General features: G+C 34.1%; 1 protein-coding gene across 1 annotated transcript in view; it reads left to right on the forward strand.

Moving 5' to 3' along the window:
* Positions 1-746: 746 nt before the first annotated feature.
* The window catches only part of SEL1L2 (SEL1L2 adaptor subunit of ERAD E3 ligase), a 118084-nt gene continuing 106533 nt past the window's right edge, over positions 747-12297 (forward strand). The window contains exon 1 of the mRNA XM_049774355.1: positions 747-906. Coding sequence (XP_049630312.1) covers positions 756-906 — 151 coding nt within the window. The 5' untranslated portion in view covers positions 747-755. The remainder of the gene's footprint in view (positions 907-12297) is intronic.

Here is a 12297-nt window from a genome sequence, read left to right on the forward strand (position 1 = left end):
TATGCAGACATGAAATTTTTCTATACATGGTGTACATGGAATCTATTATGCTGAGTGAAATAATTCAGAGGAAGAGAGATAGACGCGGAATAGTCTCACTCATCTATGGGTTTTAAGAAAAATAAAAGACATTTTTGCAATAATCCTCAGAGACAACGAGAAGAGGGCTGGAATGTCCTGCTCAGGATATGAAGCTCACCACTATAGTGGTGAGTGCAATTAGGAAATAACTTCACTGAGAACTATCAGAACAATGTGAATGAATGCGGGAAGTGGAAAGCCTGTCTAGAGTACAGGCGGGGGTTGGGTGGGGAGGAGGGAGATTTGGGACATTGGTGGTTTGAATGTTGCACTAGTGAAGGATGGTGTTCTTTACATGACTGAAACCCAAGAACAATCCTATTTGTAATCAAGGTGTTTAAATAAAGATATTAATAAAAAGAATGTTACAACTGGCTGGGCTCAGGCCTGAAAAAAAAAGAGTAAAACTGGTTTTTCTCTTATAGTTTTACAACATTGGGGTTTTAATGCTTGAAACTGCTTTTTAGATAATAAGTTATATGTTTTTTTAAAATATTTTCTTCATGAAAGTTAAGATATGTGAAAATGATTCTTAAACTGGTTAGAGCAGATGAAATTAAACCAGTATTTTTGCCAGGTATAAATAAAAATTTCACTTTTGTTTTGTTTCAATTTAAAAATTACACTTAATATATTAAACAAAATCTTTTTCTTTGTAGGTAGCAGTGAACACAATGAAACCATTTTTATCACATATATTGAAACAAAGAAAATTGGGCAAAGTAACCAGTAAAAGAGAAAATTTCATGGAAAGAAAAATGCAACGTAAACTAAGAATGAAAAGATTTCAAAATGAAGACCTATTAAAAAGAAATAAAAATTATGGTAAGCTTAATTTCCTCACTCCTTAAACTTAAAATAACTTTATCAAATAAATTTTAGAATTTTTTTATGTAAAATCTTAAAATGAAGCCATGAATATTTATAAAACTTAAATTTTCTCTTAAAAATTTTAGCCTTAATGTTCTTATTTTTTGATAATTTGTACTGATACAAATTAAGATTAACTATTAAAACTATTTTTAAAATATTCAAAATATGTTGATAAAACATTTATCACCTATTCTATGAATATCAGCCCTAATTTAAAGGAAATTGAAATTAATATGGTACCCTTTTTTCTAGTCTAGCAATCTAAAACTTTTCTTAATAAAAGTATATCTGATTAGTTGATCGGTTTCTTTTTTTATAAGAAGAAGCTAGAAAAAATAAACAATGTCTACAAAGATTCTATGTGTGGGAGTTACTGGAACTCCACAATAAAAGAATCATTTTCATTATTTTATTAATCTAAGGATAAAAGTTTTTTTCTTTTCCAAGGTTTATATATTAAGTTTAGTTATTGTCATGTTATTTAGCAGAACAAAAATGAAAAACTTAGGAATTTTTGTTTTGATTTGGGACATACCCAATGTTTCTCAAGGGCTACTCCTGGCTCTCTTCTCAGGGGTTGCTCATGCGGGGCCATGCATGCTGTATTAGCAATCAAACCCCAGTCTTTAACATACATAGCATAAGTTCAGTCTTCTGGGCTATCTTTCCAGTCTAATATAAATTTGTAATGACATTATTTTGAAAGTTTATACATTCATAAAAATTATAAAATTTATTTTAAATGTAGGGCTGGCTCAATGGCACAGTGGTAGGGCATTTGCCTAGCATGTGGCTGACTCAGGATGGATCTAGGTTCGATCCCCATCATCCCATATGGTACCCCAAAATAGGAGGAATTTCTGAGCACATAGCCAGGAGTTATCCCAGAGCATCACCAGGTGTGGCCCAAAAACAAAGAAAATATTTTACATCTAAATTATATACTTGGAAATATTCATTTAACTCTTTAAAATGTAAACATGGTCTATTTTTTATTTAGCACAGATCCATTGAAAGACATTTCTAGTGCAAATCATTCTCTATGTCATCATTGATAATTTTTTATATTGTGATTTTTGGGTGGCGGATTGGTTTGGGTTTTGATTTGGTTCATATCCTCTTTGCTCAGGGCTTGCTCCTGACTCTGCTCAGGTTCCCCTCTGTAGGTGCTCAGAAGACAATTTGCTGTGCCAGAGATCACATCAGGATCACATCAGGAGGGTGGCCACCTTCCAAATAAGCACCTAATCTGTTGTGCTATCTCTCCTAATCCTAATCCTCTCTCATGATTTTAATGAACTGAAGAATTAAATACAATTATGGAGAAATCTCCTAGTATTATTCTTCCCAATATTTGCAAAATTGCACCACATCATATATGAATATTTCACTTAGAATAAAATTGGCTAATTTTCAGCTGCAGTTCTTTATCAAACTTCTACAACTGCTTCACATTAAAATGTATACCTTATTTTTCACATATCTTTATGTCTCATTTAAGTAACTTCTATAATTTTAATAATATAACTTGCTCAAATAGATTTTGAACTAGGTATTCTTAATTTGAGGTCAGCATGCAATGGGTGGAAATAGAAGTCTGTATAATATTAGAGAAACCCACAAGTTTCAAGTATTTAGTTCAAGATAGACATTAGTTTGATGAATATATTAAGTTAGTTGAACATAATAAATGGAAAACTGATTAATTTGAACAATAAATATTTGTTTAAAAGAGCTTTTTTTGTAAATATCTCACATATTTGTGGCTATATTATGGTTAATAAGCCAATGTTTTGAACTTTTCCATATTGCTTTGAGTTGTATTATTTTATTTTGCAAGTGTTAATCTTTAATTTCTATTATTAAATTTCTGGTTGGCATGATTCTATCAATTTATATACCCACAACTATACATAAATGTTCTTTCACAGATCTTTAATTTGAATTATTCTTCTAGATAGTTAAAAAATATATTTAGTTGATTTTATCTTTTATGTCTGTGCTAGAAATAAGGCCAATGCTAAAATTGCAAAATTAGGCAGCTGGAGTTGATGAAAATAAATATTTTAACTGATTTAAAAGTACACTTGAGAAAGTTGATTTATTTACCATATGATATTGGTATTCAATTGTTAATAATAAATTGCTAAATTTTATAATCTTTTTTCCCTTTTATTAAGCTATGACTACAAGTTATTTGGGATTGAGTTTCAGTACAATGTACACCACCTTCACCCATAAACATTTCCCACCTCCAATGTCCCCCAATTTTCCTCTCACCTTCTGTCCTGCATGCCTCTGGAGCAGGCATTTAACTCTTTTCTCTTTCTCTATTTTCCTTTATTTTTATTTTTAATTTTAGACATTGTGGTTTACACTATTGATCCTGGAGGGTTATCAGGAATATCATGTTATCTCTTATTAACACCCAGTTTTCTAGAGTGATCAGTTCCAACTCTCATTGTCATAGTGATCTCTTCTCTACCCTACCTACACTGCTCAACTATTTATGGTAAGCTTCTTACCATGAACTAGTCCTCCTGGCCCTCACAGGATGATTTTTTTAAAAAAGTTTTTTTTTATAGTTCTGGAAACATGGTTAGAGTAATGTTAACATTATGACTGCTTTCATGTGCAAAGCTGTTGCATATCCACCACCAACTTGTCAAAAACCTTGACCACTCTCTTAATGTTTGTTTATTATAAAACAAACAAAAGGTAAAAAAAAAAACAAAATTAATATTTAGTAGGGAAGAAAATTTGCATTTTGACAGTCTGGTACAAAAGTAGCTTTAGGTACTTTACTCCTCACAAAAATAAGCTAACATCTGGGCCAGAGCAATAGCGCAGTGGTAGGGCATTTTGTCTTGTACGTGACTGACCCAGAAAGGACCTTGATTCGATCCCCCAGCTTCTTATATGGTCCACAAGCCAGGAGGGATTTCTGAGTGCATAGCAGGAGTAACCCCTGAACATCACCGAGTGTGCCCCAAAAAGCAAACAAAAAAGCTAGCATCAAAAAAAGTTCAATTCCCTGCTTCTCAAAATAGTCTAGGGTAAATATTAAACTATATAAAAAAGATGCTGCAGTTTACTGAGCAGTAAGCTCACTTAAAAGATTTAAGGGTAAATAAATAATTGTAAATAACTCAAAATATTTTTATTTTATAATTACTAACTATAACATATGTAATAATTGGATATCTGAATATCCAATTCAGAGTAATTTCAAAACAATATCTTTCTCACTCCATCCTTTGATCTATGCAAAAACCATAATCACTAAATACAGAAGACTGACAGCAATAACTGTGACTGAGCAGAACTTCTGGAATCATAAAGAAAGACTGTATCCTAGACCTCATCCTATGACCTGTGGAAAACCCAAGATCTCTAATTACAGATGACTGACTTAGACAACCACAATTGAGCAGAACATTCTCAGGCAAATAAATAGACCCTGGTGTCTACAATGAACATGCCCGGAGCCTGTAGTTGATCCCATGACAGTATGCTTCAAGGGTGGAGAAACCCTTTATTTCTTAGGTCAAAGGAATTTCCTTTCTAATTTTCCCAATACTTACTGTACCTATGCAAAAACAAACAAATTAAAAATACCTTGACACACCAGTTCCCCTTCCTTTTTTAAAATTTATTTAAAGAAAATATATCACACACAATATAAATATATATATATATATATCCCCCTTCCTTTTTTTTCCCTTTCTTTCTTTTATTAAATTTATTTTCATGGCCTCTTGACAGGGGGTCCTCCCCTCTTTTTTCTCTTTTTTTCTTTTTTCTTCAACAGAACAATAGAACATGAATCATCTTGTTCTGCCTCATAAATTAAGTGGGGGGGGGGGGAGTGGATGGTAGGTAACAGGAGCAAACAGCTTCATGAACATGAGTGAAAACAAAAAATGATCTGACCTAAATACTCAACCCAAAGTCAACCACAATAGAATCAAGAGACCCAAACTACAAGTAATACACAAAAGGGACCTGTTATGCTGGCAGTCCAGGAGATGAAGGGTGGATGTAAGGAAAGCATGCTGGGAACAGGGGCAAAGGGATATCAACAGTGGTGTGTCAGAATTGCCTTAATTCACTGTTACTATGTACCTTAAACATAATTGTGATAGACCATAGACTCAATAAAATAAAAGAAAATGTCTTCCTGTTCTTTAGACCTCTACAGAATACATTCATACCTATTAAAGGTACTTCAATGACTGGGCAAGAGAGAGAGCACAGCAGGGTGGCCTTTTGCCTTTCAAGTGGTAGACCCAAATTGGATCCCTGAAATATTGCAAATGTTGCCCTGTACCTTCTAGAAATAAATCCTGAGCGCTGAGCCAGAGGTAACTCCTGAATTCCACTAGATGTGGCCCCAAAACAAAGCAAAAAAAAAAAAAAAAGACTATGAATACTTTTCATAAGCCTATTAGTCATCTGTATATCTTTGGAGAAGTATCTCCTTCTCTTCTTTCCTTCATTTCTTTAATGAAATTGTTTTTGTTATGAGCTTTTGTGAATGCTTACTTTTTCTTAGAATATTAGAATATTTGTTAGTTTTATGGTATGAAAATATTTTCTCCAATTCAGTGGGCCATCTTTGTAATTTAGTTTACATTTCTTTCACAATGCAGAAACTGTTTAGTTTTATATATTACAATTTTTTATTTTTACTTCTGTTTTCTTTGCAAGTGGAGTCAAGTCATTAAAAGCACAACTGAAGTAAATATCTTAGAGGAATTTTTATGATGCTTTTTCTTACTGTATTGTATAATTTTAGTTGAATATTAAAGTCTTTAATTTATTTTGAATAAACTTTTATGTATGGCATGAGATAAGGGTACATTTCTTTTCTTTTCTTTTTTGTTTCCAATTTCTCAATACTATTAAAAAAAGCTTACCATCCTCCAATTAATACACTTGTCTATTTTGTCATTTATTAACTGTCCAGATATATAATTCACTTTCAAGCTTTCTATCCCAATTGGTCTGGAAGTCTTTTGTCTTTGTGAATGATGTTAGCAGTTGGTTTGTTGTATATTTATATGTACATATATATACATATATGTATATTTATATGTACATATATATACGTATATATGTATATTCATTTACCTTTCTGAAGTAGTTTATTGAATCTTTTCAAACCTCTCTTCTTATTGACCTGATCATACTATTTTATCTTTCCTTTCATTAATATGGTATGTTACATATATTTATTTGTATATATTGACTCATCCTTGCTTTGATGCAATAAACCCCTACTTGATTATGGTATATGATTTGGGGGAGAAATTTTTTGTTTTGTTTTATTTGGGGGATGATATTCTAACCTGGCTAGTTTATTCCTGGCTCTGTACTCAGGGATCACTCCTGGTGGTGGTGCTAAGGGAACCAACCATATAATTTTTAATAAGTATATAATTTTTATTTTGATCATAATGGCTTACATATCTTTCACAGTAATATTTTAGGTATATATTAACATTGAATCAGTGGAATTTCCATTACCAAACCTGTCCTCCCTCCACCCCCATTCCCATCCTGCAACCCATATCCCCCACCCTCACCCCTGGGCCTCTAGAATGAGTGGGGTCCTCTCTGTCTGGCTTACTACTTAGTGATCATACAACTGTTTGGTCTTGGTACCCTCCATTATTTCCCCCTCTATTTGAGAGGCAGAACTAGATAGTTCAAGTTATGTTGTTTTGGTTGAAGAAAGGAAAAGCAATAAAATGGGGTAAAACACAAATAAGCCAAAAATGGGCGGAGTCCTTCTAGAGGCTCTCCACCTCAGTTTGAGAGGGGGAAGGGAAAAAGGAATTGAGACATCACAACAATACAAAAAGAAATATCAGATAAAATAGCCAGTGAGCACTACAACAATAAAGACAAGCACCACATAATAGCCACGGTCCTGAAATAAAAGCATGACAGAGCACAAAAAGGAGAAAAACAAAGAAGAAGAAGAAGAAGAAGAAGAAGAAGAAGAAGAAGAAGAAGAAGAAGAAGAAGAAGAAGAAGAAGAAGAAGAAGAAGAAGAAGAGAGGGAGAAAATGGAGATAACAACTTTAATATCCACACCGAAATAAAGGAGTCAAAAAATAAATAGGTAAATAAATAAAAAAGATTATTTTGTGTTTTTTTTCCCCCTGCATAGGCACAGTAAATGTTGAGGACATTAGAAAGGGAATTCCCTTGGCCTAAGAGATACAGGGTTTCTCCACCCTTTAAGTATACTGTCATGGGATTAACTATAGACTCCTTGCATTTTCATTTATTCTCCCCTCTTCTCTCCTTGGTGTTTTTGTGGTGTATGGAAGACTTCTGCTCTGTCATGGATGATAAAATCAGACCTTTATATCTAGAGATCTTGGTATCTGCGCAGGTCAAGAATAAAACTTATGATGCAGTCTTTCTCTGTGGGAACCAACCATATTTAGTGCCTTAGATCAAATCAAGTGTGGCTCTATGTTATGCAGGCTCCTTGCCTGCCTCATCAGATTTATGACCACTTGATCTTTGTGTACTTTTTTGCTTGTCAGGGGGAAATAAAACTTTTTTTAGAAACCTAGGGCCAGCATGGTGGCGCAAGCTATCGGGCATTTGCCTTGCACGTGATAACCTAGGAAGAACCACGTTCTGATTTCCTGGTGTCCCATGTGGTACTCCAAGCCAGGAGTGATTTTTGAGCGTATAGCCAGCAGGAACTCCTGAGTGTCACCGGGTGTGGATCAAGAACCAAAAAAAAAAAAGTTAGAAACTTAAATAAAAGTATAATTATGAAACTTAGATTTATTTGAAAGCTTTAGGATCGCCAGATTCAAATTTTATGTAAGACTTTTTCTGGCAAATGGACCCCATATCTCACATAAATGACTAAATTCACTATATCACTAAAGCAATGTGTGACACTATATGATATCTTTCTTATAAAATTCTCAACATTACAACAAAATCTCTTCCCAATAGTAGTTGATAATGTTAGGGAGTATCAAGTCATGAGTATTAGAGCTAGAATAAATCATTTTGCTGAAAACTGCTCTCTGCATAGCACAATGGAACTGTCACCATCCCTCACTAAGTACTGTTGTGTCATGTCATTTTGAAGACCCTGTAGTTATTTTTTGCCACCTCCTTACAGTGATAATACACACAAAAAAGAAACCGAATTGAAATAGTACTTTTCAATAAGAAAAGTACTAAACTACTCAGTTCTCATTAAGTGCAGGAGTTCAGCCCCTATTGAAAGATGAAGGGGTCTGAAGCAGCATGCCACTAGGATTAAGTAAACAATACAGGGGGCTGGAGAGGTAGCATGGAAGTAGGGAATTTGCCTTGCATGCAGAAGGTCAATGCTTTGAATCTTGGTATTCCATATGGTTACCTGAGCCTGCCAGGAGTGATTTCTAAGCATTGAGCCAGGAATAACCCCTGAGCACTGCCAGGTGTGACCCAAAAAAAAAAAAGGAAAGAAAAAGAAAGAAAGAAGGAAGGAAGGAAGGAAGGAAGGAAGGAAGGAAGGAAGGAAGGAAGGAAGGAAGGAAGGAAGGAAGGAAGGAAGGAAGGGAGGGAGGGAGGGAGGGAGGGAGGGAGGGAGGGAGGGAGGGAGGGAGGGAGGGAGGGAGGAGGAGAAAGAAAGAAAGAAAGAAAGAAAGAAAGAAAGAAAGAAAGAAAGAAAGAAAGAAAGAAAGAAAGAAAGAAAGAAAGAAAGAAAGAAAGAAAGAAAGAAAGAAAGAAAGAAAGAAAGAAAGAAAGAAAGAAAGAAAGAAAGAAAGAAAGAAAGAAAGAAAGAAAAGAAAGAAAGAAAGAAAGGAAGGAAGGAAGGAAGGAAGGAAGGAAGGAAGAAAGAAAGAAAGAAAGAAAGAAAGAAAGAAAGAAAGAAAGAAAGAAAGAAAGAAAGAAAGAAAGAAAGAAAGAAAGAAAGAAAGAAAGAAAGAAAGAAAGAAAGAAAGAAAGAAAGAAAGAAAGAAAGAAAGAAAGAAAGAAAGAAAGAAGGAAAGAAGGAAAGGAAAGAAGAAGGAAGGAAGGAAGGAAGGAAGGAAGGAAGGAAGGAAGGAAGGAAGGAAGGAAGGAAGGGAGGGAGGGAGGGAGGGAGGGAGGAAGGGAGGGAGGGAGGGAGGGAAGGAGGGAGAAAGAAAGAAAGAAAGAAAGAAAGAAAGAAAGAAAGAAAGAAAGAAAGAAAGAAAGAAAGAAAGAAAGAAAGAAAGAAAGAAAGAAAGAAAGAAAGAAAGAAAGAAAGGAAAGAAAGAAAGAAAGAAAGAAAGAAAGAAAGAAAGAAAGAAAGAAAGAAAGAAAGAAAGAAAGAAAGAAAGAAAGAAAGAAAGAAAGAAAGAAAGAAAGAAAGAAAGAAAGAAAGAAAGAAAGAAAGAAAGAAAGAAAGAGAAAGAAAGAAAGAAAGAAAGAAAGAAAGAAAGAAAGAAAGAAAGAAAGAAAGAAAGAAAGAAAGAAAGAAAGAAAGAAAGAAAGAAAGAAAGAAAAGAAAGAAAGAAAGAAAGGAAAGAAAAGGAAAGGAAAGGAAAGGGGAAAGGAAAGGGGAAAGGAAAGGGGAAAGGAAAGAGGAAAGGAAAGAGGAAAGGAAAGGAAAGGGGAAGGGAAAGGAAAGGGGAAAGGAAAGGGGAAAGGAAAGGGGAAAGGGAAAGGGAAAGGAAAAGGGAAAGGAAAGGAGAAAGGGAAGGAGAAAGGGAAGGAGAAAGGAAAGGAGAAAGGAAAGGAGAAAGGAAAGGAGAAAGGAAAGGAGAAAGGAAAGGAGAAAGGAAAAAGGAAAGGAAAAAGGAAAGGAAAAAGGAAAGGAAAGGAAAGGAAAGGAAAGGAAAGGAAAGGAAAGGAAAGGAAAAAGGAAAGGAAAGGAAAGGAAAGGAAAGGAAAAAGGAAAGGAAAGGAAAGAAAAGGAAAGGAAAGGAAAGGAGAAAGGAAAGGAAAGAAAAGGAAAGGAAAGGAAAGGAAAGGAAAAGGAAAGGAAAAGGAAAAGGAAAAAGGAAAACAATACAGGGACCGGAGCAGTGGAGCAAGCCCAAAGTGTCTGCCTTGTTTATGCTAGCCTAGGACAGACTGCGGTTCGATCCCCTGGTGTCTCATATGGTCCCCCAAGCCAGGAGCAATTTCTGAGTGCATAGCCAGGAGTAACTCCTGAGCTTCATGGGATGTAGCCTCAAAACAAACAAACAAACAAACAAACAGAAAACAATATAGACATAAGAAAGGGCTAGAATGATAGCAATGCAGGTAGGGTGTTTGCCTTGCAAGCAGTTGACCCATGTTTAATCCTTGTCATACCTGAGCCTACCAGGAGCAATTTTTGAGTGCAGAGCCAGGAGTAACCCCTGAGTGCCTCTGGGTATGGCCCCCAAATCAAAAATAAATAAATAAAATAAACTTGGATATCTTCATTTCCAACAATTAAAAAGACAATCAGAATATATACATTAAAGAAATAAATATAGATGATAGATAAATAGATGTAGATATGTATTTAAAGTAACTGACTTATATGATTATAAAATCTGATGGTCAAGTTCAAAAGTTAGTCCTTCTGATGTCTAAGAAATAGTACAGCAGATGGGGTGCTTGCCTTGCATAAAATCAATCCAGGTATATTTTTGGCACCAAGTATGGTCCACTGAGCCCTACCAGGAATGATCCCTGAGTGCAGTCAGAAATAAACCAAGAACACTGCTGGGTGTGATCCCCAAAATACACCTACTCCTCAAAAATTCACAAAAAAATTAGTTCTTTGTCTAGAATACGCCAGGAAGATCAACTGAAACTTTGGCAGGATTGTTCACAGATGAGTTTTCCTTTCTCAAAAAGAAAAAAAAAAAATGGTTTCTGGGTATTCAAGGTTTTCTTCTGGTTCCGCACTCAGTAATCCCTGAGCATAGCCTGGTGTTACCCAAAAACAATAAATAAAAAGTAAAAATAAAAATTTTATATGATCCAGTTATTAATACTTGGTTATTTACCTAAAATAAAAGATTATACTTTGAAGCAATGTTGGCATTTTCAAGTTTTTTGTGTTATCCTTTATAATATTCAAGAATTGGAATAGACAGCATTGACTATTCATGGGCCGATGAATGCATAAAGAAAAATGTGTAAGGTAGAATGGCACTGGGAAAACTGGATAGTCACAAGAGTCCTACCTACAGTATTATCTCTCTGGCTTCATCAATGACATTATTGAAGACATAATCATTCCTTGCCCATAATAGGCTATTTACATCCTTATTTTGAAGTAATTGTCCATCTCTGTGTGGCTTTATTTCTGGGATCTCAATTTTACTCCATTAAGCTGTGGGTGCTTTTATTCTAATTTTATGTTTCTTTAGTTACTATTTATTTTTAGTATAGTTTAAAGTTGGTGAATATCATGCCTCTATTTTTGTTCCACTTTTTCAGAAGCAAACATTTCTGCTATTTAGGATGTTTTATAATTTAATGTTCTACTTCTGTGAAGAATGCCCTTGGGTTTTTGATAAATTGAAAAGTTTTGATAAATCACTGACTTCATTAAACCTATTTACTGATATAGGTAATAAAATCGTTTTAGTGATGGTAATTATAAATTTCTGTTTTTTTCCTCTATTTATTTCTACAGTGTGATAGATTTCCTGTCTTTGACTTGTTTAAGTAAGTTTGTTCCAATATCTCTAATACATCTTAAATTATAAATAGGGTGATTTTTCTAATTTCTTTTTTCCTAATTCATTATTTGTTTACATATATATGTAACATATTTGCATTTAATTTTGTAGACTGCCACTAAATTTTTTCCAATCATTTCAATACTAAAGTCTTTGGAAGAAAACTCTTCCAAATTCCCAGTGGTTAAATCTTAACACATGGTTCACAAACCAGTATAAAATTTTATTCTAGAAAGAAATCAACATCAAACTGTTTTCAGAATTGAATACCTTTCTCTACATCAGAAAACACAGAAACCATGATGGAGAGTTATTATGGGGACTAAGGCACTTACGTTGCATACTATCAACCTGGCTTTGAATTCCCAGCACCAGATATGATTCCAAGAACATTGCCAGGAGTCACTCCTTGGGTACTTCTGGGAATAGCGTAATGCCCTGCCACTAAAGGAAAAACAAATCAGTGCCCTGCTAACATGACCCTTGGACTTAGCACTTCTCAAATATAGAAAATAGTATTTTTACTCCTATAACTTAAATGCAACAACTATTCTTGACATCATATGTATCAAATAAATTATTTGTAAAGTAAATTAATTGGAATTATATACATAATATAAATTTTATTTTCTGAATCTAATTTCAGCATTCTTTAAAATTATTACAATGAAGTAATAAAGAA

This window comes from Suncus etruscus, chromosome 6 (assembly GCF_024139225.1).
Source record: "Suncus etruscus isolate mSunEtr1 chromosome 6, mSunEtr1.pri.cur, whole genome shotgun sequence".
Taxonomy (NCBI): domain Eukaryota; kingdom Metazoa; phylum Chordata; class Mammalia; order Eulipotyphla; family Soricidae; genus Suncus; species Suncus etruscus.